Here is a 25,710-nt window from a genome sequence, read left to right as displayed (position 1 = left end):
TTTTTATTAAAGCATTTCAATTTGATTTTGTATGGATCTTTTATGTTTGACTTGATTTTGTATGAATTGTTAGTGTTTTGACTTTATTTGTGCTATTTATCTTTTTGAGCATGTTATTTACTCATTATTTGTACATCATCGAAGTATGTATTTATTATGTTATCAATGCATGATTTGTTTATTTATGATGTTATGCAGGTCAAAATGATGATGGAAGAACAAGTTACAAAGAAAGAACAACTAAAATGGACAGATTGGATGGATTATTGTTTTATTCAATCTATGATGACACAAGATGAGAAAGGATTAAGGATTAGTGGGAGCTTCATCCCACAAGCGTACAACAACATGGTGGAGGAGCTTAATCAAAAGTTTGGGAAGACTTTAACAAAAAATCATTTAAAGAATCGTTTGAAAACTTTAAAATTAGGTTTCTCGCAGTGGTATGACATGTTCCGCGGAACTTCATTGAGTGGGTTCGGTTGGAATTCTGAAACACAACTAATTGAAGCGGACGAGGAAGTGTGGGCCAACTTAATTAATGTAAGTTTCTTTTATTGCATGTTACTTAGTTTGTATACATTTATGTTATCTTTCTTAACAATATTTGTATTTGGGATTGTGTGTTACAGTCAAAGCCAGATGCAATTTCATTGAAGACCAAAAAAATACCAAACTACAATGAAATGATAGCTTTGTTTGCGAAAGACAGGGCTTCAGGGGTACATGCTGAAACCCCGAAAGAGAAGAATGCTCGATTGAAAAGGACTGGGGATATCAAAGTAGAAACAATTGAAGAAGTGGATCAGTTACTAGAAAGCAATGACATAACACTTGAGAAACAACAAACAAATAATGAAGATTATGATGATGATGATGGTCTTGATGATATTCAAGTGTTATCTCCTACATGCTTTTCACCGGTGCAAAATTCAAGTTCTAAGAAGTACAAAAGTAAAAAAAGGAAACATGAAATTGAAGTTGAAGATGAACTTGAAGCTGAACCTGAATCATTTGAAAAGGTTATTATGAGTGCAGTTAAAGACATGGCTTCTGCTATGAGGGAGGGTAACAAAATCTTCGAAAACTCTCATCATCGGGTTTATACTGGTGATGAAATTTATAAAGAGTTAGAGCCAATGGATTTGGAACCCGATGAATTAGCAGAAGCTCTCATGTTTTTGTCACGAAATCAATCTGATGCCGGGACATTATTTAGAGTTCCATTTAAAATACGAAAAAGTTTGCTGAAAAAAATGATGGAGGCAAGTAAATGAAGTACTTAGGATGATGGTTTTGTGATTTTTTATCAGTTTGACTTCATAGTTTTTGGTTTTTGGTTTGAGCTCATACATTGGAACTCGTTTGATTATTCTTGCATTGACTTTAAATTGGTTACTTATGAATGTGTTTGATTATTAATACATGTATGTTATTTTTGGTTTGGGTTTATTGAAATTATCTGTTTGGAATTATAGAAAAAAGGTGACAAGGGTATAATTGTCCATTTTTAGTTTTCATTTCTTTTCCTTCTGTGACAACCCGACATTTCAACTATTTGTAATGGCCTAATAGGCCAGGTATTGTAAACATTTTTGAGTTAATAAAATTAACTTTAATAATAAAATGTCCAAAAAGTTTCTATTTAAATTCTTCTATGTTTAAATATCATTAAACCATGATCGTACGTAAAAAGAACTCCCAAATCCGACTTCGTATATTGAAGTTATGATTTTTCCAAGTTCAACTTAGCAACAGACAACTAAAAACTCGAAACGGAGATCGAGCGACATTTGGCCGAAATGACCTAAACGAGAATCGAAGGTCTCGACAATGGTATTTCAACGGTAAAAAGTCTGGCAAAAACCGACGTCAGATAACAAAGTTATGAATTTTTAAAGAGATTCCTTAATCACGTCATTTTAATAAATAAATAATAAAAATAATTTCGGAATTTGCCAACGGAATCTAAACGAAAGTTGTAGATCGTAGTCTCACCTTCGCGGGGATATAAAGAACGTCGAAAACGGAGTTCGTATGAAGGAGATATGAATTTTTGAAGTTTGATAAATAATTTATATATAAATTTTATTAAAAATTCGGTATTATCCGAAGAGGAGTCAGCCTAGGGCCGAGGTACGCGCCGCGTACCCTCGTACGCCCCGCGTACTCGAGGGCACGGCCTCGGATCGTCCACGTCGCCTTATGCGAAGCTACCCGACCCGCTCCATCCGAAATACGTAAGCGATGACGTACGGGTACGCGCTGCGTACGCCCGTACGCCCCGCGTTCGGAGGCGGTTCAGCACCCCTATAAAAGGGATGCGAGCCTTTCTGAAAAATTTGTTCATTTTCTCCTTTTCTCTCACGATCTTGCCTCGATTTCCGTGCCCGTTCAAACCCGAAGCTCTGGTCTTTTTGCTCAAGTCCCGAGGGTCGATTTTACTCCCGAGATTCCCGAGAATCCCAAGAAAAATCCGTTTCCCGAGACGAAACTCTGCCCGGTTTTCGATCTCGCTATCTTCAAACTTCCAAGTGAGTTTATACCCCTTTATTCAACCTTTGAAATGCTTTTAAATGTTTTAAATACTTTATGGGGGGGGGGGGAATACACGTTAAACACTTATAGTTATTGCTTCGATCACATGTGATTGCATTAATCACATGTGATTAATAACTAGGAAACCAATGATTTTATCACTGTTCAAACTGTTTTACTTCAAAATGTTTTACAAACTCTTTTACTTATCAAATGCTTTATTGTAAACTTTGTTTTACTACCTATAAATTTGCATGCCCATATATGTATAGCTGTATAAATAATGTTTAAAGGGCTTAGGAAAGCCACCTGTCCTATTTCCTTTTCCTCGATTTGGATGTGGTCTGGTGGAATTTCGGGTGACCATCCGAGGGTCGTTTCAATATTAGTTATATATCATATATACATGTATTGACATAAAAGTACTTCCATATTCATACTTATCAGCACCTCGTTAGTAAGTTACCATCAGGGTAACACGGGATCATACTATTACAATTTCTAGATCAACGAGTTAGTTCATTCAGGAGTCAATACTTATTACTAAGAGAACATATACAACGATACTAGAACAAGTAACATTATATTGCATATACACGAATACGTTAACAATTGTGATCCACTGTATGGGAGCATGTCTTAGTTGACATGACTCGAGTTGTATCCAGAGTCTCTTGGAGGGAGAGCGTGAGTTTGCGTATAGATCTATACTGGATTGACTATCCTACACCTCGCTGCTAGCTACAGTGGGACCGACAGGTCTGCGGGTGCCAAACATCATACCTTATTTTCGACTATACGTTGTCGATGTTACCAGTCGATAGTATGGTGCAATTTATCACATGATACCTTAATATAAACCCGGTTTAAGGTAGTTAGTACAACATTAGTTCATATAAAACAAAACTACCGTACTACAATAATTTACCCATTACATTTTGGTGATAACCTCACTTAAACTTTAATGTACAAACTATATTTTGTTAAATGATAGTTATACTTGGGAAATTACACACTTTTACATCAAACGAGCATACAAAACAGTTAAGCCTTGGTAGAGGGCTACTTTAACAGAAAATATAGGTTTTTCTGAGAGATTCAAACTTTTACAAACACTTACATACATTTACAACTCATACTTGCGACAGGTTCAAACGTTTTGATAACAAACCTCGACACTAAAATACTTATGAATTCACCAGCTTAATGCTGATAAACTCTTTCAAAATAACTTGTATTCTTAGGTCATCAGTAGACAGGTACCGATGCTAGCTTTTGAGAAGATGGAGCGCATTCAAGACTCATCATACTATTTTGATTTACATTATATTTTTGGTGTCTAAAACTGTACGGAACACGCTTGTATTAAAATTTTATATTTAATGCAATGGATGATGTTGTTTGCTTATTTACATTTACTGTGTTGTGATACTTTACATGACGTCCTCCGCCCCAGAACGTTTCCGCCATTCTTGGTTTTGGGGTGTGACATATTGGTATCAGAGCATTGTTTATAGTGAAGCAAGTATATCAACCCATAAAAGATATACTAAACTATAAACCCATTTGGGATTAAAACACTCTGACCAAGAGTCTATACTTTAAATACTAAAATAGTTAATTAAGTATACTAGTCTGCATTCATACTAAAACCAGTGTCACAACGACAAGAACAAGAGTATTACGATTGTTAAATATCACAGGTAAGCTAGGGGATGTATGGTCAGTCCTGGGAATGGCATAGCCTGATCAACTATGCTGGTCCGAGGAGTGATTAGCATATGCCCTAGAATAGTTGTGATGTGTTAACAAGTCTAAAAACTTACCAACAATGCCACAAAAAGATCAGTGGAACTTAAACTTAAAATACTATAGTTGTATTTTGTGCTATTAACTACATACATACTATATCTTTATACCTCTCTTCTCGCGTAGATTTAAATGGCTGGATTCCATCACGACGACCCGTACTTTCCAAATGAAGGCAACATAGGAATGCTCGAAGCAGAGTCTGACAATGAACACCAAATTCCGTTGGATGATCATCAAGCTGAAGGCTTCTCAGATGGATCAGACTCTGAGCCTGAAGTCAACAACCTACCGCTCGTAGGTCAACCCCCGAACAACAACCCTCGACCATCTTTTCCAGGTCCTACTCCCTTATGGGCAAACAACTTGAATCGTTGGAGTGATGAACAGGGTCAACCCTTACCATACTTTGGGGACCGAAGCTTTTACAACGTCAGCAATGGTGGCTCTGCTGACTGAGCCCTGCCTGTCATTATCCGCAGAATAGCTCGTAATGTCGAGCAAGGTAGAGCAGCCATCAACCGAGTCATGGAGATTGATGCCAACTCAGGTGTCAACACAGTCCGCATCCGCCGTCTTGAAGAAGACATGGAACGGACCCGGAGAACCAATGAAACCCTACAGCAACATCTGGTTGCCTCTCAAGCTGAAGTCATGGAACTCCGAGCTCGCCAAAGTGCTCATGAGCAACACCTTCAAGAGGTGGTTCGTCAAATGAGAGACCTTAGGGTTCTCCCGAGGAATATTCATCGCCGTTAGATGATGTCTAGTACATCATTATCTTTAGGGTTAAGGATTAGCCTTTAACATCTATGCTCTAAGTAGCACTTGTCTGTAAAATATTCCTAACTTTCAGTACTCTAATTAGGAATCTAAGAACTGTCAAACTTTTCTATATGGTATGATGTAAGACCTACTGTTAGGTCAATTTTCCTTGAACTTATTACATCAGTAATACCAGTATTATTGAAATCTATCTAAATTGTGGGAAAAATCTATACACTTGTGTTTTCCCTACTAATATATCTTGTTGTGATTTCAAACACTCATTCAACTGTTGGGCTATGGTTAGTTAGTCCATATATCACTCTCACGTTGCTTACAAAATGATTCTTACCATTTTTCTTACCTTTATAAACTTATAGCTGAAAGATGCCTCCTCGCAAATCTCCCAGGAATAATCCTGCACCACCACCTCCTCCGCCTCCGGTCATCGATACTGCAGCCCTAAATGCTGCCGTAGCTGCAGCAGTGGCAACTGCCATGGCTCAGTATCACTCTTCTGATGCCAGCAGAGGTGGAACCCCTGTGGAATCAATCCCAGTTGAAACCCCTGTGCGCTCGAGAGAGTGCTCTTACAAGGATTTCACCAACTGCAAGCCGAAGTCCTTTCATGGGACCGGCGGAGTCATTGCTCTCTCGCAATGGTTCGAGAAGACTCAAGCGGTCTTCGAAATATGTTCATGCCCTGCTGCGAGCAAAGTGAAATATGCCGCATGCACCTTTGAAGGAAAGGCCCTGACGTGGTGGAACGGCCACGTTAAATCTCTAACTCTCGTCGTAGCCAACGACATAGGCTGGGAAACGATGAAAGACCTCATGATTGAGGAATACTGCCCGAGGGGCGAGATCCAGAAACTAGAGCAGGAGCTTTGGAGCCTGACCATGAAGGGCACCAACTTTGTCGCTTACACCGCCAGATTCAGCGAACTGGTGGCCCTCTGCCCTAATATGGTTCCCACTGAAGGGAAAAAGATCGAAAGATACATATGGGGGCTTGTGCCTCCGTATCAGAGGAATGTTCTAGCATCAAACCCCGCTACCTTCGATAGTGCCAAACGATTGGCACAACGACTCATTGACCATGGAGTCAAAACCCCTGCAACCACAACCACCCTAGCCATCCCGAAACTCTCCAAACCCACTGATACTAAGCGGAAATTCTGGGATGAAAAGAAGAAGCAACAGGCTGCCAAAAAGCAGCAAATTATGGCAATACATGCCGCAATAACACCTGCTGCTGCTACTACTACTCCGGTGGGTGGGTATGCTGGAAGTTCGCCCAAGTGCAACAAATGCAACTACCACCACAATGGCCCCTGCCATGAAATGCAGTGCTCTAACTGCCACAGGAGAGGACACACAGTCCATTTCTGTAAATCTCCGGCGAGACCGATCGCCCAAGTCCCCGGCTCTGGCGCGAGCCCGACCTGCTATGGATGTGGCGAAACAGGCCACTATAAAAGGGACTGCCCCAAGGCGAAAAATGCTGGCGGAGCAGGGAGGGTACTAGCGATAGGCCACGGGGAGGCAGTTGCTGACCCGACAGTGGTGCCTGGTACGTTCCTCCTCGATGACTCCTATGCATGCATTCTATTCGATAGTGGAGCGGAGCGAAGCTTCGTAAACCATAAATTTACCCGCATGCTTAATCAACCACCGCACGCACTCAAAGAACTATTCACAGTAGAAATGGCTAATGGAAAAACTGAAAGTACGAGTAGCATATACTTAGGTTGTACCCTAACTCTAGATAACCATTCATTCCCAATCGACCTCATGCCAGTCTCAATAAAGAGTTTCGACGTTATCGTTGGCATGGATTGGTTAAGCCTTCACCGCGCCGACATCATGTGCTACGAGAAAGCAGTCCGTTTAAACCTTCCGTCTAACAAAACTCTTATAGTCTACGGCGACAAACCCGGTGCAAGTCTGTGCATCATATCAAGTATTCAAGCACAGAAGTATCTGCGTAAGGAATACCATGCATTCCTTGCTCACGTCGTCGACACGAGCCTCGAAACGAAAGAACTAAAGAACATCCCTGTAGTGAGCGACTTCCCCGACATTTTTCCAGAAAAACTACCCGGGTTACCTCCGCAACGACAGGTCGAGTTCAGAATCGACTTAGTCCCAGGAGCTACCCCAGTAGCCAAGTCGCCCTACCGTTTAGCACCGGATGAGATGCAGGAACTCTCTGGTCAACTTAACGAACTGCTCAGCAAGGGCTTCATAAGACCAAGCTTCTCACCTTGGGGAGCATCGGTCTTGTTCGTTAAGAAGAAAGACGGATCATTCCGTATGTGTATTGACTACAGAGAACTCAACAAACTAACGGTCAAGAATGGTTACCCTCTGCCTCGCATAGACGATCTATTTGACCAACTGCAAGGGGTGAACTATTTTTATAAGATTGATCTAAGATCCGGATATCACCAGTTACGAGTGCTAGAGGAGGATGTGCCGAAGACAGCCTTTCGAACTCGTTACGGACATTACGAGTTCGTGGTGATGCCATTCGGATTGACCAATGCGCCCGCAGTCTTCATGGATCTGATGAATAGAGTATGCCGACCTTATTTGGATCAGTTCGTCATCGTTTTCATTGACGACATCCTGATCTACTCCTGAAGTAAGAAAGAGCATGGCGATCACCTGCGACAAGTTCTAGAGACATTACGAAAAGAGAAGCTTTATGCGAAGTTCAAGAAATGTGAATTTTGGATCCGGAGAGTCGAATTCTTAGGACACGTGGTAAGCGAAGAGGGAATCCACGTGGACCCATCCAAAATTAAATCCATTGAGAACTGGTCAGCACCTAAGACGCCGACAGAAATTCGTCAATTTCTAGGTCTTGCTGGCTACTACCGCAGATTCATTCAGAACTTATCCCGAATAGCGAAACCTCTTACAACCCTAACCCAGAAAGGTGTGGCCTTTAACTGGGAAGAGAAACAAGAAGGAGTGTTCCAAACGCTCAAACGAGCCTTGTGCACCGCACCAATACTATCCCTTCCCGAAGGAATAGAAGACTTCGTAGTCTATTGCGATGCATCGAATCAAGGGCTCGGATGTGTCCTAATGCAGTGAGGTAAGGTCATCGCCTACGCCTCGAGGCAGTTGAAGACACACGAGGTTAACTACACGACCCACGATCTTGAACTAGGAGCAGTGGTGTTTTCTCTGAAGATCTGGAGATGTTACTTGTATGGAATGAAGAGCACTATCTTTACCGACCACAAGAGTTTACAACACATTTTCGATCAAAAGGAGCTCAACATGAGACAACGACGGTGGGTCGAGCTACTCAGTGATTACGAATGCGATATTCGTTATCATCCGGGTAAAGCCAACGTAGTAGCAGACGCCCTAAGTCGGAAGGAATATTCTGGTCGAAAAATCAAGTCATTGTCAATAACCATCCATTCACACTTGTCTAATCAAATTCAGACGGCCCAACTTGAAGCCATGAAACCTGAAAATGTGACGAGTGAATCCCTCAGAGGAATGGACAAGAATTTAGAAGCCAAGGGTGACGGAGCCTTATATTTCATGGATCGGATCTGGACACCGAAACACGGTGGTTTCCAAGACTTGGTCATGACCGAGGCGCACAACACTCGGTATTCCGTCCACCTAGGTTCAGATAAGATGTATCTGGATCTTAAAAAGCTATACTGGTGGCCTAATATGAAAGCAGAGATTGCTACCTTCGTGAGTAAATGCCTTACTTGCGCAAAGGTTAAGGTCGAGTACCAGAAGCCCTCTGGTTTATTGCAACAACCAGAGATCCCAGAATGGAAGTGGGAGCGGATCACTATGGATTTCATAACCAAGTTGCCCAAGACAATGGGTGGACTTGATACCATATGGGTCATCGTCGATAGATTGACCAAGTCTGCACACTTCCTACCTATCAAAGAAACCGACAAGATGGAGAAACTTACGAGAACATACATTAGGGAAATCGTATGGCTACATGGTGTACCTATGTCCATTATCTCCGATAGAGATAGTAGGTTTACCTCAAGATTTTGGCAATCACTACAACATTCCCTAGGAACAAGGCTAGACATGAGCACAGCCTACCATCCTCAGACCGACGGACAGAGTGAGAGGACCATCCAAACACTGGAAGATATGTTGCGAGCCTGCGTGATTAACTTTGGGAAGGCATGGGATACTTATTTACCCCTTGTCGAGTTTTCCTATAATAACAGTTATCACACGAGCATCAAGGCTGCTCCATTTGAAGCCCTCTACGGCCGAAAGTGCAGATCCCCTCTGTGCTGGGCTGAGGTGGGTGATACCCAACTAGCAAGGGGGCAAGCTTCCGACATTACTCTTACTGGTCCGGAAATCATCCGGGAAACGACAGAGAAAATCGTTCAAATCCGTGAACGATTGAAAGCCTCTAGAGACCGACAGAAGAGCTACGCAGATAAACGAAGGAAACCTTTGGAATTTCAGGTGGGAGACCGAGTCCTTCTCAAAGTCCCACCCTGGAAGGGCTTGATACGCTTCGGCAAGCGTGGGAAGCTTAATCCGAGGTACATAGGGCCTTTCGAAATTCTAGCAAGAGTCGGCCACGTAGCTTACAAACTCGATCTACCAGGCGCACTTCATAACGTACATTCTACATTCCACGTATCTAACTTGAAAAAGTGTCTATCCGACGAGACTCCCGTAATCCCACTCGACGAGATCGAGATCAACGAGAGCCTCAATTTTGTAGAAGAACCAGTAGAAATCATGGACCGAGAGGTCAAGCAAACAAAACAAAGTCGCATACCCATCATGAAGGTTCGCTGGAACGCTAAGCGGGGACCTGAATTCACATGGGAACGCGAAGATCAGATGCAACGCAATTACCCACATCTCTTTCCCTAATCCACGAGTGTTCTCTTACTTTGAATTTCGGGACGAAATTCCCTCTAACGGGGGGATGATGTGACAACCCGATATTTCAACTCTTTGTAATGGTCTAATAGGTCAAGTATTGTAAACATTTTTGAGTTAATAAAATTAACTTTAATAATAAAATGTCCAAAAAGTTTCTATTTAAATTCTTCTATGTTTAAATATCATTAAACCATGATCGTACGTAAAAAGAATGCCCAAATCCGACTTCGTATATTGAAGTTATGATTTTTCCAAGTTCAGCTTAGCAACAGACAGCTAAAAACTCGAAACGGAGATCGAGCGACATTTGGCCGGAATGACCTAAACGAGAATCGAAGGTCTTGACAATGGTATTTCAACGGTAAAAAGTCTGGCAAAAACCGACGTCAGATAAAGAAGTTATGAATTTTTAAAGAGATTCCTTAATCACGTCATTTTAATAAATAAATAATAAAAATAATTTCGGAATTTTCCAACGGAATCTAAACGAAAGTTGTAGATCGTAGTCTCACCTTCACGGGGATATAAAGAACGTCGAAAACGGAGTTCGTATGAAGGAGATATGAATTTTTGAAGTTTGATAAATAATTTATATATAAATTTTATTAAAAATTCGGTATTATCCGAAGAGGAGTCAGCCTAGGGCCGAGGTACGCGCCGCGTACCCTCGTACGCCCCGCGTACTCGAGGGCACGGCCTCGGATCGTCCACGTCGCCTTATGCGAAGCTACCCGACCCGCCGTCCCATCCGACCCGCTCCATCCGAAATACATAAGCGATGACGTACGGGTACGCGCTGCGTACGCCCGTACGCCCCGCGTTCGGAGGCGGTTCAGCACCCCTATAAAAGGGATGCGAGCCTTTCCGAAAAATTTGTTCATTTTCTCCTTTTCTCTCACAATCTTGCCTCGATTTCCGTGCCCGTTCAAACCCGAAGCTCTGGTCTTTTTGCTCAAGTCCCGAGGGTCGATTTTACTCCTGAGATTCCCGAGAATCCCAAGAAAAATCCGTTTCCCGAGACGAAACTCTGCCCGGTTTTCGATCTCGCTATCTTCAAACTTCCAAGTGAGTTCATACCCCTTTATTCAACCTTTGAAATGCTTTTAAATGTTTTAAATACTTTATGGGGGGGGGGGGGGGGGGGAATACACGTTAAACACTTATAGTTATTGCTTCGATCACATGTGATTGCATTAATCACATGTGATTAATAACTAGGAAACCAATGATTTTATCACTGTTCAAACTGTTTTACTTCAAAATGTTTTACAAACTCTTTTACTTATCAAATGCTTTATTGTAAACTTTGTTTTACTACCTATAAATTTGCATGCCCATATATGTATAGATGTATAAATAATGTTTAAAGGGCTTAGGAAAGCCACCTGTCCTATTTCCTTTTCCTCGATTTGGATGTGGTCTGGTGGAATTTCGGGTGACCATCCGAGGGTCGTTTCAATATTAGTTATATATCATATATACATGTATTGACATAAAAGTACTTCCATATTCATACTTATCAGCACCTCGTTAGTAAGTTACCATCAGGGTAACACGGGATCATACTATTACAATTTCTAGATCAACGAGTCAGTTCATTCAGGAGTCAATACTTATTACTAAGAGAACATATACAACGATACTAGAACAAGTAACATTATATTGCATATACATGAATACGTTAACAATTGTGATCCACTGTATGGGAGCATGTCTTAGTTGACATGACCCGAGTTGTAGCCAGAGTCTCTTGAAGGGAGAGCGTGAGTTTGCGTATAGATCTATACTGGATTGACTATCCTACACCTCGCTGCTAGCTACAGTGGGACCGACAGGTCTGCGGGTGCCAAACGTCATACCTTATTTTCGACTATACGTTGTCGATGTTACCAGTCGATAGTATGGTGCAATTTATCACATGATACCTTAATATAAACCCGGTTTAAGGTAGTTAGTACAACAGTAGTTCATATAAAACAAAACTACCGTACTACAATAATTTACCCATTACATTTTGGTGATAACCTCACTTAAACTTTAATGTACAAACTATATTTTGTTAAATGATAGTTATACTTGGGAAATTACACACTTTTACATCAAACGAGCATACAAAACAGTTAAGCCTTGGTAGAGGGCTACTTTAACAGAAAATATAGGTTTTTCTGAGAGATTCAAACTTTTACAAACACTTACATACATTTACAACTCATACTTGCGACAGGTTCAAACGTTTTGATAACAAACCTCGACACTAAAATACTTATGAATTCACCAGCTTAATGCTGATAAACTCTTTCAAAATAACTTGTATTCTTAGGTCATCAGTAGACAGGTATCGATGCTAGCTTTTGAGAAGATGGAGCGCATTCAAGACTCATCATACTATTTTGATTTACATTATATTTTTGGTGTCTAAAACTGTACGGAACAGGCTTGTATTAAAATTTTATATTTAATGCAATGGATGATGTTGTTTGCTTATTTACATTTACTGTTTTGTGATACTTTACATGACGTCCTCCGCCCCAGAACGTTTCCGCCATTCTTGGTTTTGGGGTGTGACACCTTCCAACTTGGGAACACAAAGAAAAATAATTTTCCTTTCCTTTCTCTCGAACTCGGGAACACAAAAATACACTTTACTTTCCTTTCCATTCTTTTCTTTTCTCTCCACATTTCTCTTCTCTTCTTTTCTTTCCTTTAAATGAAACTCGGGAACAGGGTGTAAAGGACAAGCATTAGGCTCTGGAGTGCAACAACTAATAAATCTTCAAGCTTTAGGACCAGAAACCCTAAAATAGACCATATCATGCACAAATAAAAAGGATGGGAAACATTTGAGCTTTATACCTTCAAATGACGCTCCATCCATAGAAAAGCTCAGATCCAAAGCCTAGTACGCCCAGTGTACCTTCTGGTACGCCAGCGTATTGGGTGACTCCACTTTAATTTAACGCACATGAGTACGCTAAGCATACATACATGTACGCCCAACGTACTTAGATGCCACATTTCTCAAATAAGGGACTCATCTTGCCACAACTTCACACTTCCATCGCTTCCTTGATATAACTCTGATTCCAATGAACCTCATACCCACGGAAAGGTGACGAGATGCCCTACGCTCCTAGTAACTCATCGCAACCCCGAGACTGAACAGATTCCACCAATATGCAACCAGATCATCTAGACTTCCAAGGTGATCCTGAATGCTACCAAAACCTGAGCCGACTATGAACCAAAATTCCACACCACTATCATTGAGGGTAAACATACCCAGAGATCAAAGCAGAACTTGATGATAGGTTAACACGTCCATTGAACTTCAAATATCACAACTTGAAACTTTCAGAGAACCTTCGATGAATGATGAATGATGCAACCAGAAATCGAGGACGTATTGAAATTAGACCAAATGATCTAAAACGCACACGGAGCTAATCGCACCTAATTCAGAAACTGGTTCCTTAATCGACCTCTGAACAAGCTAGACTATAATTAGAAATCCATGCAACGAGCTGAAAAATTCCCTCCACAACCAATACTCAACCTGAATGGTACCAGAGGCTCCTCATATATTCTTTGACATCCCTATAGGAAACCAATAGCTGCAAATAGCTCCTTGATAAACCACTTCCTGTTGAGGAACAACTCATGTGTCTCCTGAACACATATATCCGATCGCCACCTACTATATACCCCTGTCTTCACCAAATCTTGAACCGAGATCCTACATGTCCGCACCGTAGATCCCTAGGAACCATTCTCTCAATTCTACGAACTTGAATAGATTGATGATCATCCAAGCAGAATACCCAGTTCTCCCACACTTAGGGTTCGAGCTACCACCTACTATGTAACACCCGAAATCTTAAGGAGCAATTATAAGGAATGAATCCCATTTTGAGGACTAGACACAATGTGTTAGAGGAACCAACACGACGTATATTGTTAAGGAAAAATTCAGTCCTCGTTGAGGTCACCACAACGTGTTGGTGTCTAAACATGAGGTGTTGGAAGCTGGGAAAGAAACCCTAATTTTTAGGATGTTGCACCCTATATAATCTCTTTAAGCCCCAAGGGCTGGTCTCTTGTCACAACTAGCATTTTTGGCTAGGAAATTCTATCTACATGTAATCAACTAATGTTGTAACTTGTAACTCTATGTTAAAGTTAAACACAATACTTGATCAAAAACAACAATTCGAATCAAAACTCATTTGTGAAGTCCAAACCCAAATTTAATACATTTCATACGCTCAACAGTGGGTTTGTAACCCCAATGTCCCAATTTAACTTTAATTGGACCAGAACCCTTTTATTAGGCCTAATGGACCAATAAACTCACAACTTAATTTTTTTGGGCTAAGAATCCTCAATTGGACTTTAGTTGAACCCACATTCATTAAACCATATCATTTTTGGCTATATTAGGCTTAAAATGTCTCACTTTGTCTACATGGACCTTTTTGGGCCATAAATGTTTTCTTGAATTTAATTGGGCCGAAAACCTATTGTATTTACCCCTTTTGGGCTGTGAATTCATAAGAGGGCCCAATGGGCTGAAGACTTCCATATTCGGCCTTATAATTTTGAGTATAACCAAAACTAGCCCAAACATTTCTTTTCTTTTCCTTTTTCCTTCCTTTCATTCTCGGTTATGTGTGTGTGTGTGTGTGTGTGTGTGTATATATATATATATATATATATATATATATTGTAAATAAAGGATATTATGGGGATAATCTGAGGATGACACCTCATTAATATCTCCCATACATCTATGTTTAACCCTCTATGTGTTAACCTAACTAAACCTTTATATCTCTTCTTCTTAACCCTCGACCAAGGTGCATTCCACCACCTCCTTCATTTTTCACTACTAAGTCACTACATTCCTTCAAGAACTCCAAGCAAAATCCATCCATTCTTCCAAAAAATTTGTGTATGCTTGTGTGTGTGTACTCAAGAATACATCATCAAGGTTCATCATTTTGGTAAGATAGTTTCTAGTCTAGTGTCTAACTTCATCATATGACAAATCTTTCTCTTATTAACATTCCAAATCGTGATTCATGCTCCTAAAATTTCCTAGAATTCGAAGATCTCATCTCAAGGAAGCATCTAGACCGAAAACTCCTCCAATACTCTTCTAAAACCGATCCATCAACCCCAAAGTGAGTTCATACCCCCTATTTTCGGTTTTTACTATATTTTGGGGGAGAATACAAGTTGCTTTGTGTAGATCTATGTGTTTATGCATGACTATATGTGTTTTCCATGTTATATGTTGTGCTTATGTGTTTGAAACATCTTAGATTTCGAAAGATCTACTAAAATATGGTGATATTGTAAACTAAAACACCTTATGCAACTTATGATGAACATGAAAGGATTAAAACATGTTAAGGATGTTTGAAACTAAGTAAAATCGTGTAAAGGGCCAAAAATTGACAAAGAAAACAAAAGTGAGGATCTTTTTGTCAACTTACGGTTTTAAAAGGGCTAGAAGATTCATTTTTGAATAAAAATGAGTCTTTATGATATTCATGGTTTTAAAAGGGCCAAAAGTGTAAATTATCACAAAATGGGCCTCAAATTGAGCCTTTACGGTTTCATGGGCTAAACTTGTAAAATTTTGACTTTTATGAATTAAATTGTCATTTTAAACAAATTTGAGTCAAAAATGTAATTTTTTGGTTAAATGGGCAGCAAATGAAATTTTTATTAAACTTGGGCTAAAAAGGTTAATTTTTGTGCAATTGAGCCGAAAATGTCAACTTTTATAAAAATTGGACCGAAAATGACAATTCTAACAAAAGTGGGCTAAAAAGTATCTTGAAACAAGCCCTTAAATGTAAACTTTGGTCTTAAGGGACTTAAAGCATCATTTTTATACCAAAAATATGCCTTAATTGTAAATTTTCGGTTTTATGAACCAAAAATGTCTTTTTACAAAAAGTGAGCCTTTATGTCATTTTGGTAAACAATTGAGCTTAAATGATCAACGTAATAACAAACGGAACATATACGTCACTTATATTTTTTTTATTTGGGTCGGAATATACCTTACACGCTTATTGGGTCTTAGTGGCCCATTTGCATGTTTATGTCGGTGTGGAATACACACTGCATGTCTATTGGGCCTTTGTAGTCCAAGTACATGCTTTTTGAGTATAAAATATACATTACATATTGTTTGGGCATTTGTGGCCCATTTACATGCTTGTTGGGCCTAATAAACCAAAAACATACACGAAAACAATATATACTGAGCAATTCAATATTCGTGTAAATTCAGTTAAGGCTCTTGTGAGACATTTCATTTGACATCTATCTAGCGTACAACCGTAGCCTGTAGTTATAACCATAATATCCTGGAGGGAGAGCGAGAGTTTGTGTATAGATCTATATGAAGTTGACTCCCCTACACCTGAGCTGTTCGCTACAGTTAGACTAGGTCAGTCTAGGGTGACAAACATTACCTTAAACAAGTAGGCGCCTGAAAAACGTCAAGATAGGTGAACCAGTCATTATCAAGTATGGTTATAACGACTCACATAGAGAATAACTCCATTATAAATTTACGGAATACATATACGATTTTGATGATACAAAAACATACATACACTGATACTCGGTCATAGGGTTTTAAGGCCACAACACTTTTAGATACAAAAAATATCAAATTTTTTGGGAAAACATACAATTTTACAATACCTTCTACTTACAATAGGAAGTATAGGATTTTCTGAAATAGTCTTTATACATTTTCAAACAAAAACACACATGTCTTAACACGTTATTGGACACAAAACTTTCAAACAATTTTTACAGAAAATATCGGATTTTCTGGTGATTACTATATGATACAAAACTTTTCATTCAAACATGCTTATGAATTCACCAACATTATATATGTTGACGTTTTCAAACAACTTGTATTCTCAGGAAATCGTTAAGCAGGTGGGCATCAATAATATGTTGAAATTTGTTGCATTTTGTTGCTATTATAAACATTAAAAATTTTGGGATGTAACTCTTGTAAACAATTACAACGATGTAAACTCAGTATTGTTGTATTATTGTACGTGTGACGATGATGCTTGCCTTTTTTCTATTATATTCACTGTGATGATATTACAAGATGAAGTCACCCAACCCTCGGACGTTTCTGCAGTCTGGTGCGGGGGTCTGACAGATAGAAGGTGGGTTGCACTTGATCCCACATCGGCTTGGAGGGAGAAATAATCATTCCCTTATAAAGGGGTGTGGATACCTTCCTTGTCACAACACGTTTTAAAGTTGCGAGGGCAGCAGATCCCATCTGCAGTTAAGCGTGCTCGGACGGGAGTAGTACCGGGATAGGTGACCCCTTGGAAAGTCCTCGTGTCGAGTGGCCCAAAGCGGATAATATTGTGATATGTGCCAGAGGAGGATGTTAAAAATGGTATCAGAGCTAGGGAACATGTCGATGTGTTTGACAGGGATGTCGAACCCTATAATGGGGGGTGAAGGTGGCTTACACCCGATCCCACATCGGCTTGGAAGGAGAACTAATCATTTCCTTATAAATGGGTGTGGATACCTTCCTTTTCACAACACATTTTAAAATCATGAGGGCAACAGATCCCATCAAAACTCTGTAGTTAAGCGTGCTCGGGCGGGAGTATTACCGGGATGGGTGACCCCCTAGGAAGTCCTCGTGTCGAGTGGCCCAAAGCGGACAATATTGTGATACGCGCCAGAGGGGGATGTTACATCTCTTTACCAGCCTCCATTGACACTAAAACCCTAGAATTGATCTTTAAGTCTCTTGTTGGTGCTCTTGAGCTAGTAATAAATTACTGGTGCTCATTGTTGGTCTTTGTGCATGAAGAGGAGATCTTGAAGTTGTTTTGTTTAGGGAAAAGGCTTTAGATCCAGAATCATCATCTTGTGGGGAATCTTTATGAGGTATCAAGTTTTCATCTTGTCTTGTATATGTTTAGATCTCTTCTTTTGTGTTTGGTTGTGCTTTTAGTCCCTTTTTGAGTTGAGGATAGAGTGAAGACGTTTAAGGGTTTATTACCCTAAATCTGAGTTAGTATTGGACTCCTTGAGCATAAATGTGCAAGCTTTATGAGATAATTGGTTACATGCATGCATTAAGTCCCTTTTTAAGTCATTTTTAAGCTTAAGAGCTTCATTTAGACATGCATGAACTTAAAGTTAGCAACTTTACGTAGTTTTCTAGGTCAACGAAGTCAGATCTATGTTTATCAACCACATCATGGTTGCTTGAGTTTCAACAACTTAATACATTAAGCTCCTTTCATCGACTCCAAGAGCTTCAAAGCTCAGATCTAGACCCAAAATGCGATTTAGAATGATAAATTTTCCAACATTATCGATGAGGGCCACCAAAAAGGTCCAAAACCCAAACCATAAAGCTTGATGATGCAAGGGTTTAACCAATAAGCACTTAATCCTTAAGGTCTAAACTCCATCTTTTCCATAAGTGATTTTAACACCTAAACCATCTCAAAGGTTGGTGCTTTATAGATTTACATCTCCAATGCATGTCTTGACCCCATATTAGGTCAAAATGAGGATTTGTGACCTAATCTCCATGCATGACATCAAAACTTGATTATAGACCAGATCCAAGACACTACTAGGTCACGTTGAACTGGAGATTCATAAATTTGCAAACTTTATGTGGTCTAACCATTCCAACATTCAAGAACAAGAAATTAAAGGGACAAAACTCAAGATCTAACAACTTGGAATGATAAAACTCGAGTCTTGGACACTTACAAAGGTCCAGAAGAGTGCTAAACTAAAGAATGAGGGCTTGTTTGATTGATCTTTGCTTCCTTCCTCCACCTCTTCCTTTTTTAGATTCCAAAAAAGCACCAAACTAGCTCAAAAATAGAGTAAAGATGATTAGGGTTGTAAGGAACGATTTAGGGGGAATGGAGGCTGATCAAGAGGCTAGCTATTGGGACTTAAGGAGATTGTATAGGGCGCAACACCCTAAAAATTAGGGTATTGTCCATCAGCCGCCACGACATTGTGGATCAACACCACTATGCCGTGGTGGTCCATTAAACTTCGCGTCCCAAAGGCTTATCGCCATGTCCTGGTGAGTTTTCACCACCCCGTGGCCAAAAGGAATTATACATAATTTGGAATTAATTTCATACCAGGAATCGAGTGTTATAAGGATGCATGATTTGGAGAGATGCCTTTATGCCTGTTGTGTGAGATGGTACTGATGCATGCTAGTGACTATAGATCTTCAAGAGCTTATGAGGTAGGACAACTTATTTATATGATGCTTTTAGTTCTAGATGCTCAAATGTTGCTTTCTTTGTGCTTTGTGGGAATCATATTGATGTAAGTTAGCTATCAAATTAATATGTTAAGTTACATGCAGTGAAGGTTAAATAATATTAGAGTGGTTAAATTAGCCTTATTGCATAACTCTCGTTTGAGTCTAACCATTATAGGGTTAGGTCTTTTAGTCGAAGGATTATCTAAGCTTTATTGCATGTAAATTAATTTGTGAAGTAGTTAACTGACATTAGTAGAGATTCTTCAACAGGGTGAAGTGGTAATCCTAGGAGAGCCCAGGAAGCTCTTTAGTGTGAGTGGTGTGCTGTTTAGCAGATTTTGGAAGGTATCTGTGACATCCCCAATTTCACAGCCAGAAAAGACCGATTTTGTTTATGCTTGTTTGAAAATCAGAGTAATATTTTACATAAAAGTGTTGCGGAATTTGTTCCCAAAATAAAAATATGATAAAGATTTATCAAATCATTTCCATAGAAAAGTATTTCATTAAAAGACTCGGGATGTCATGTTCGATACAAATCAAAAGCATAAACATTACATTATAAGCCTTACAACAGTTATTTACAACTAATGACCTATAATCCAAAAATCCCTCATCATCATCCAAATTATGCTATGGGTCCACTACCGGTAAAACAGAAAGCTGAGTGGGTTAGGCTTGGGAGCCTGGTGAGCATATAGGATTTTCAACCCACAAATAATAATAATTTTAATAATTTCATCGATCAACAATAAATTTATTAATTTTATCAAACCAACAATAACCCTGATTACCCATTCCCGTTATCCTCACTTTACGTCCCTAAACACCTATACAAGGGACCTAGTCTAAGGATTTTATCATCGGGATGGACTTTACTGCTATGGGGATTCCTCATCCATATATGTCCGTAAGGCAACCATGAGGGGGATGGAGTACACCGGTGAACATCAAGCCCACAAACATCTACAGGTTGTGAGCCTGCTAGCGTTCCACTAGACTGTCTAGAAAAGTTCGTGGTCGTCATCCATACTCCGCTAGATGACTGGAACAACAACAACAACATCGAGGATTGAAACCTTGAGGTTAAGTGATCGGATGATGGCTTATGATGTCATTTTCTATGACGTGATTTTTTTTCTTCCATTTTTTAGTGTTAAGGAAAAGAGAGAGCGAGCATATGATTTCAAATATTGGAGTATGACCCAGTGGTGGAAACCAGATGGTTGCGGTATCCACGACAAAGGTGGAAATACACGATAGGATTCTTGTGGTTTGATTGCCTCGAGAAAATTTCAAGTGTGGAAAGAGAGTCATTTTCATGGAGACTGTAGAAGATGAGGACCAGGGGTATGCTTTCCTTGAGTTCAGTTAGAGTGTGTTCTGGGATGTTGTTCCAGGTGATCAAGAGAAGTGAATCAAGAACGAAAACTTTCATTGTCTATGTTATATCTCGACTGTGAGGATGACGCCTCATGTTTTAATGATTGTGTCTCATGATGGAGTGAAGGTTAGAGATTCATAGACAAAGTGTGTGGTAGTCTAATTGTTCTTAGATGGAAAATAGGTGCTATGAATAGGCTATCATAGTTTTTGCTTGTGCATTTGCATGAGATTCTTGATGATAGAGGTGGTTATGACTAGGAAGTTTCCAAGGTCTCTATCTGAAATTCAAAAGGTCTATGAGTTTTTAGGTCTTTATCTGGGATATTATTTTGCCTTATGTTATAAATTCTAAGAGTCATGGATGGTATGTATCTTTCTGAGTCAGTTTGAAGTGTGGTATGTCTGCAACGTCAATTGGTGATAGTTCGAACCTAAGTAGGGGAGAATTGGGTATGCTACTTGAAAGATCATTGATTTGTTGAGTTAATGGTTTCAGAAGAACGGGTTATAAGGATGTGTGGTTCGGATATGTGAGGCTTTGGTTCAAAATTTGGTCAAGACGAGGTGCAAAGCAAGTTAACATTTGTTGTATGTGCTCAGGAAAGCACAAGTTGTCTTCGTAGCAGGAAGTTGTTGGTCAGGGAGCTCGTTGTAGCTAGCGGTCCTTTTTAGGGATGCCGATGAACTAGTCATGAGGTGGTTAAGTTGCTCGGGTCGAGTGTCGGTTGTTAAAGAATTCGTCGGGTCAGGGTATAAATTTTTGCTATTGTTGGTCTGTTAGTCAACTACAGAATTTGGTATATATAGTTCCACATGGTTTAGTTCAGTAGAAGATTGTATTGTTGGGTAGTTACCAATGAATCCTCGATCATTTAATGTTCCCGTTTATCGTCAAAGGGTAGGGATGCTTTGAAGGTTTTGAGTTTTATAATTGGAGTTCAATGATCATGAAAACATATCGTCATGTTCTGTTTATGGTATATCATGGCTTCTGGGTACGTTGCCCTGGATTGCTGGATTATGAAATTATGGTCTATAGTATACTCGAGTTTGTTTCGGTAGTAGGTAGAGCATTGAAGTGATTATCTATGTATTCTAATTGTCGGTTCGTTGGGTTCCTTGTTGTTAGTTGGGATTGTAGAAGGATGTGGAATTGTATCAAGGGAAGGTACTTTGGATACGACAATCTTTGTCAAGAGTAGGAAAGTGCTTAATCCGGTTTGCGGTGTGAGAACGCGATAATGTTTGGTCATGGGATCTGAGTTCAGCAAGCTCAGTATGGTAGTGGTTGGATAGGGAGAGTGTGGGATGGCTTGGTAATTCAATGATCACGAGTTTATCAGAATGTAGATAAATAACTGAGGGATAGTCCCTTAGGACCGCCAGGGATAGTTCCAAATGCGAGCTATTTTAGAATTTATACCCATGTCATGGATTTTGATTAGTATATCTGGAGGGAGTGTCAGGGTTCGCTAAGGTTGGGAAGAATCCAAGATAGGTCAGGACCGTGAATGTGAAGCAGACTACCGTTTGGCCGGTAGGGCCTTGAACAACTTATTGTGTGGTGTGAATAAGATATTGTTTGATTAAGGATTAACAAGGAAGGCCAGTTAACATGGTATCTTCCTAAGTCAACTAGGGAGCCAGTTCTGGTTAGGATAAGGTTCAAGGTTAAGCAAGGAATAGTGTTCTTTGGTCAGTGATAAGTATAAGAGCAAATGATATGGATTCATGGCTAGGTTTAGGTAGGGGTTATGTTAGGATACTTATTGGGGTTTGTGATTTCTGCTAATTTGAGTTCAACATCATTAAGGGTGGGCGGTCGTCCGAGTGGGATGACTTCTCTGGTTATATATGGGATTCATGGAGTTCGGCCATGATTGTTCAGTTTGGCAGAGGAAATATTAAAGAATGATTTTGAGGATGAAATCTAATTTAAGTGGGGTAGAGTTGTAACATCCTGTTTTGAGTCGTTTCACAATTCGAGGTTGTGACCCGAAGATCAAGTATCATAAGGATTCAGACCTTGGGGAAAGAGAGGTTTAGACAAATTTGGATTTGGGTAATGTAGATATGTGAACCAATTGTTTGGTTTGTGCTTTGAAGTCAAAGGGTAAAATGGGAAAAGTGGTGTTTCAGACTTCTTTTATGAATTATGGATTTTAGTTCAATGTGTTTTAAGTTAAAAGTAATTATATAGGGTTGTAGAGCTCCTCAATAAAGATCATCAAAATCGGAGTTGAAACGAAAAAGTTATGATTGTTTGAAGCTTGGACAGTTTTGGGTTAAGCCGCGTATAATGGGCGTAAGGGGGAAGTACGCTGGGCGTACTAGGGCATACCTGAGTATGTTGGGCGTACCAGGAGTATGATGGGCATACACGATCAGTTCCCAAACCATATTTTCATGGTTTGAGCCCTATTTAAGCTCCTTCACTTCCCCAAACCCATTCCATCTTCAACCTCCACCTCTCTAACACCCTCCCATGAAAAACCTAACCCTGGTTTGAGCCTTTTGAGCAAAAGAATGTGTTTTTGAGTGCTTTGAAGTGTGATTGGTGTATCTTGGAGAAAGAGCTCATTGGATAAGTGTTGTTTGCATTGGAGCTTGTAGTTTCAGAATTTGTTCACCTTGATCTCTCTTCTAAAGGTATAATGTTTGAATCTTGATGATGAATTTGTTAGATCTAACTAGGTTTGGTTGATATGAGCTTTTGGTCATTTTAGTTCATCAAGTTTAGATCTTGAAAGTTTGTAACCTTGTTATGGATAATGTTGGAAACTTTATCCATCTAAACATCATTATGATTCAGATACGACAGTTGGAGATTTGGACTTAATAGATTAAGTTGAAAAAAAATTCACTTTTGTCCCTTTGATTCTTAAAGGCTAGATCTTGGTGGTTTGGAACATTCTAATGGATAAATTTTAAAACTTTATCCATTATGGAGCTTTTTGGATCCATAAAAATGTGATCATGGTCCTTTTATCCTATCTATGCAAGAGTTATGATGTCTTAATGGATTAATAAGTTAGGTTTTTGTATTTTGGACCTTTTCTAGATATGGAAAATTATAAAGGTGGAACTTTATGGCTTAGAATGATGCTATGGGTCTAGATTTGAGTGTTGGATGAAAGGACTTAAGGGATTAAGTGATGGGTATTATACAAAAGAACATCCTATGTGCTTATGCAAACCCTAAAGCTTGGATTTAGGTTTCTCTATTGTACATGCAGTTCATCCAAGACTCAAGAATCCTAGATCTAGCATACATATTTCGAAATTATCATATAAGAACAAATCTAGATGATTACCTTTTTAAGAATAGCTTAAATCTCTTCAAGAATGCTTGAATCTTCTTTCCTTGGAGCTTAGAGTCGCAAATGTCACTCCTCCAATGGCTTACAAACACCACAAGCAAGAGGATGATATTGGAGAGAGGGGAGGAGCACCAAAAACTTCCAAGGTCTTCTAGAGAGTGCTTAGCCACGTTTTTTAGGAGCCCTAAGGGTCCAAGGAACCCTAATAGACAGCTTAGGCCTCAAGCCGTCCAAGGAACCTTCTGGAATAAGGCCTCCTTCGATGAATTCAAGATGGGCTTTATCTTAATTTCATCCATGCCTTAGTCCATAAGGATTCCCAACCCAAAAACTCAATTGTCTTATAATTGCAGTCCAATCCCCTATATTTAATTAATCTCTTTTAGCCATTCTTAATTAATTAATGACTAATATTAATTAAATAATATGATTTCTAATTTAATATATTATTCTCACGATATATTAATAAATCATAATAACCTCTTTATTCATAAATCATCCTATCTAGTTGCTTTGATGAAGGCAACCCAAAAGGACCATGCACAACCGGATCAAATACTTACCAAATATAGTTATGGGCTTAGACACTAATCCAACATTAAGCACTTAATGGAAAATTTTCATTTGGCCAAGTATGTTGGGCGTAACTTTGAGTATGTTGTACTCGTATGGGGTACCGTTTCTAGATGGTGAGTATGCCATGCGTACGAGCTAAGTATGGCCAGCCTACTCAGCCTAAACTTGACTTGTTGACTATGACTTCTGTTGAACGTTGACAATTTGACCAAGTTTGACCTTGGGTCAATCTTGAGGGTTTTGGGCTATTAACTAAGAATTTATCTGGTTTGGGTGTTAGTGGATTCGTGGGTGCAAGTAAGGCAGAAAAGGGATCGTATCGTAGTGTTTCAGAGTTCCTTGATTTAGGTGAGTTTTCTCACTGTGCATGTGGGTTGAGGACACCAATGTCGGCCCGCTAACTTGTGTATGTAGGATGCTTGCTGTCTTTGTGACTCTTGTTGTATTGTTTGTGTATATACGTACTGACCAACTGGGTCTTATTTGTTGTTATTATTATATATAATATTGTGTATGCTGAGACTTTGAGTAATCTACAGAGTTATTGATAACCTACGAGGCATGTTGTTTGCCGACGAGACTTCGGGTAGTCTTTATGGTTGCTGATAACCCACAGGGGATGCTATTTGTCCACTGATACTTCAGGTAGTCTCCAGGGTTGTTGATAACCTACAGGACGTGTTGTTTGCCTACTGAGACTTTGGGTAGTCTCCAGGGTTGCTGAGAACCTATAGTTTTTTATTTGTTTTGTGTTGTGTGTGGTATTTTGGGGAACTCACTAAGCATTATGTTTACGATTTGTGGTTTACATGTTTTTGGTTTTCTTATATTAAAGGAGGGACACGGCTCGATTGCATCGCATCAATGGGGGACTTGTGCACATGATAAATTTTAATGATACTCTGATAAATATTTTAAGATCTTATAGTTGTGATTTGAATAAACACTTAATGTCTTAATTGAAAATTTTGGGTTGAAATTTGGAGCGTTACATAAAACCCATTATCTTGAAGCCCAAGGTATTTACTTGATCCATTTATTGTCCACAATCCCAAATAAGAAATTTCTCGAAACAGG

The 25,710-nt window shown here is 39.5% G+C and overlaps 1 protein-coding gene across 1 annotated transcript; it reads left to right on the top strand.

The window, feature by feature from the left end:
* Positions 1 to 231: 231 nt before the first annotated feature.
* LOC145008723 (uncharacterized) lies at positions 232 to 1,277 on the top strand. The gene is made up of 2 exons (XM_078967323.1): positions 232 to 543; positions 633 to 1,277. Exons 1-2 carry the CDS (start codon positions 259 to 261, stop codon positions 1,275 to 1,277), a joined length of 930 nt encoding a protein of 309 aa, XP_078823449.1. The 5' UTR covers positions 232 to 258.
* The last annotated feature ends 24,433 nt before the right edge of the window (positions 1,278 to 25,710 follow it).

Source organism: Lactuca saligna, chromosome 8 (assembly GCF_052625555.1).
Source record: "Lactuca saligna cultivar CGN05327 chromosome 8, ASM5262555v1, whole genome shotgun sequence".
NCBI lineage: Eukaryota > Viridiplantae > Streptophyta > Magnoliopsida > Asterales > Asteraceae > Lactuca > Lactuca saligna.
Note: the sequence above shows the minus strand (reverse complement) of the source record. Positions and strands in the feature narration are given on the sequence as shown.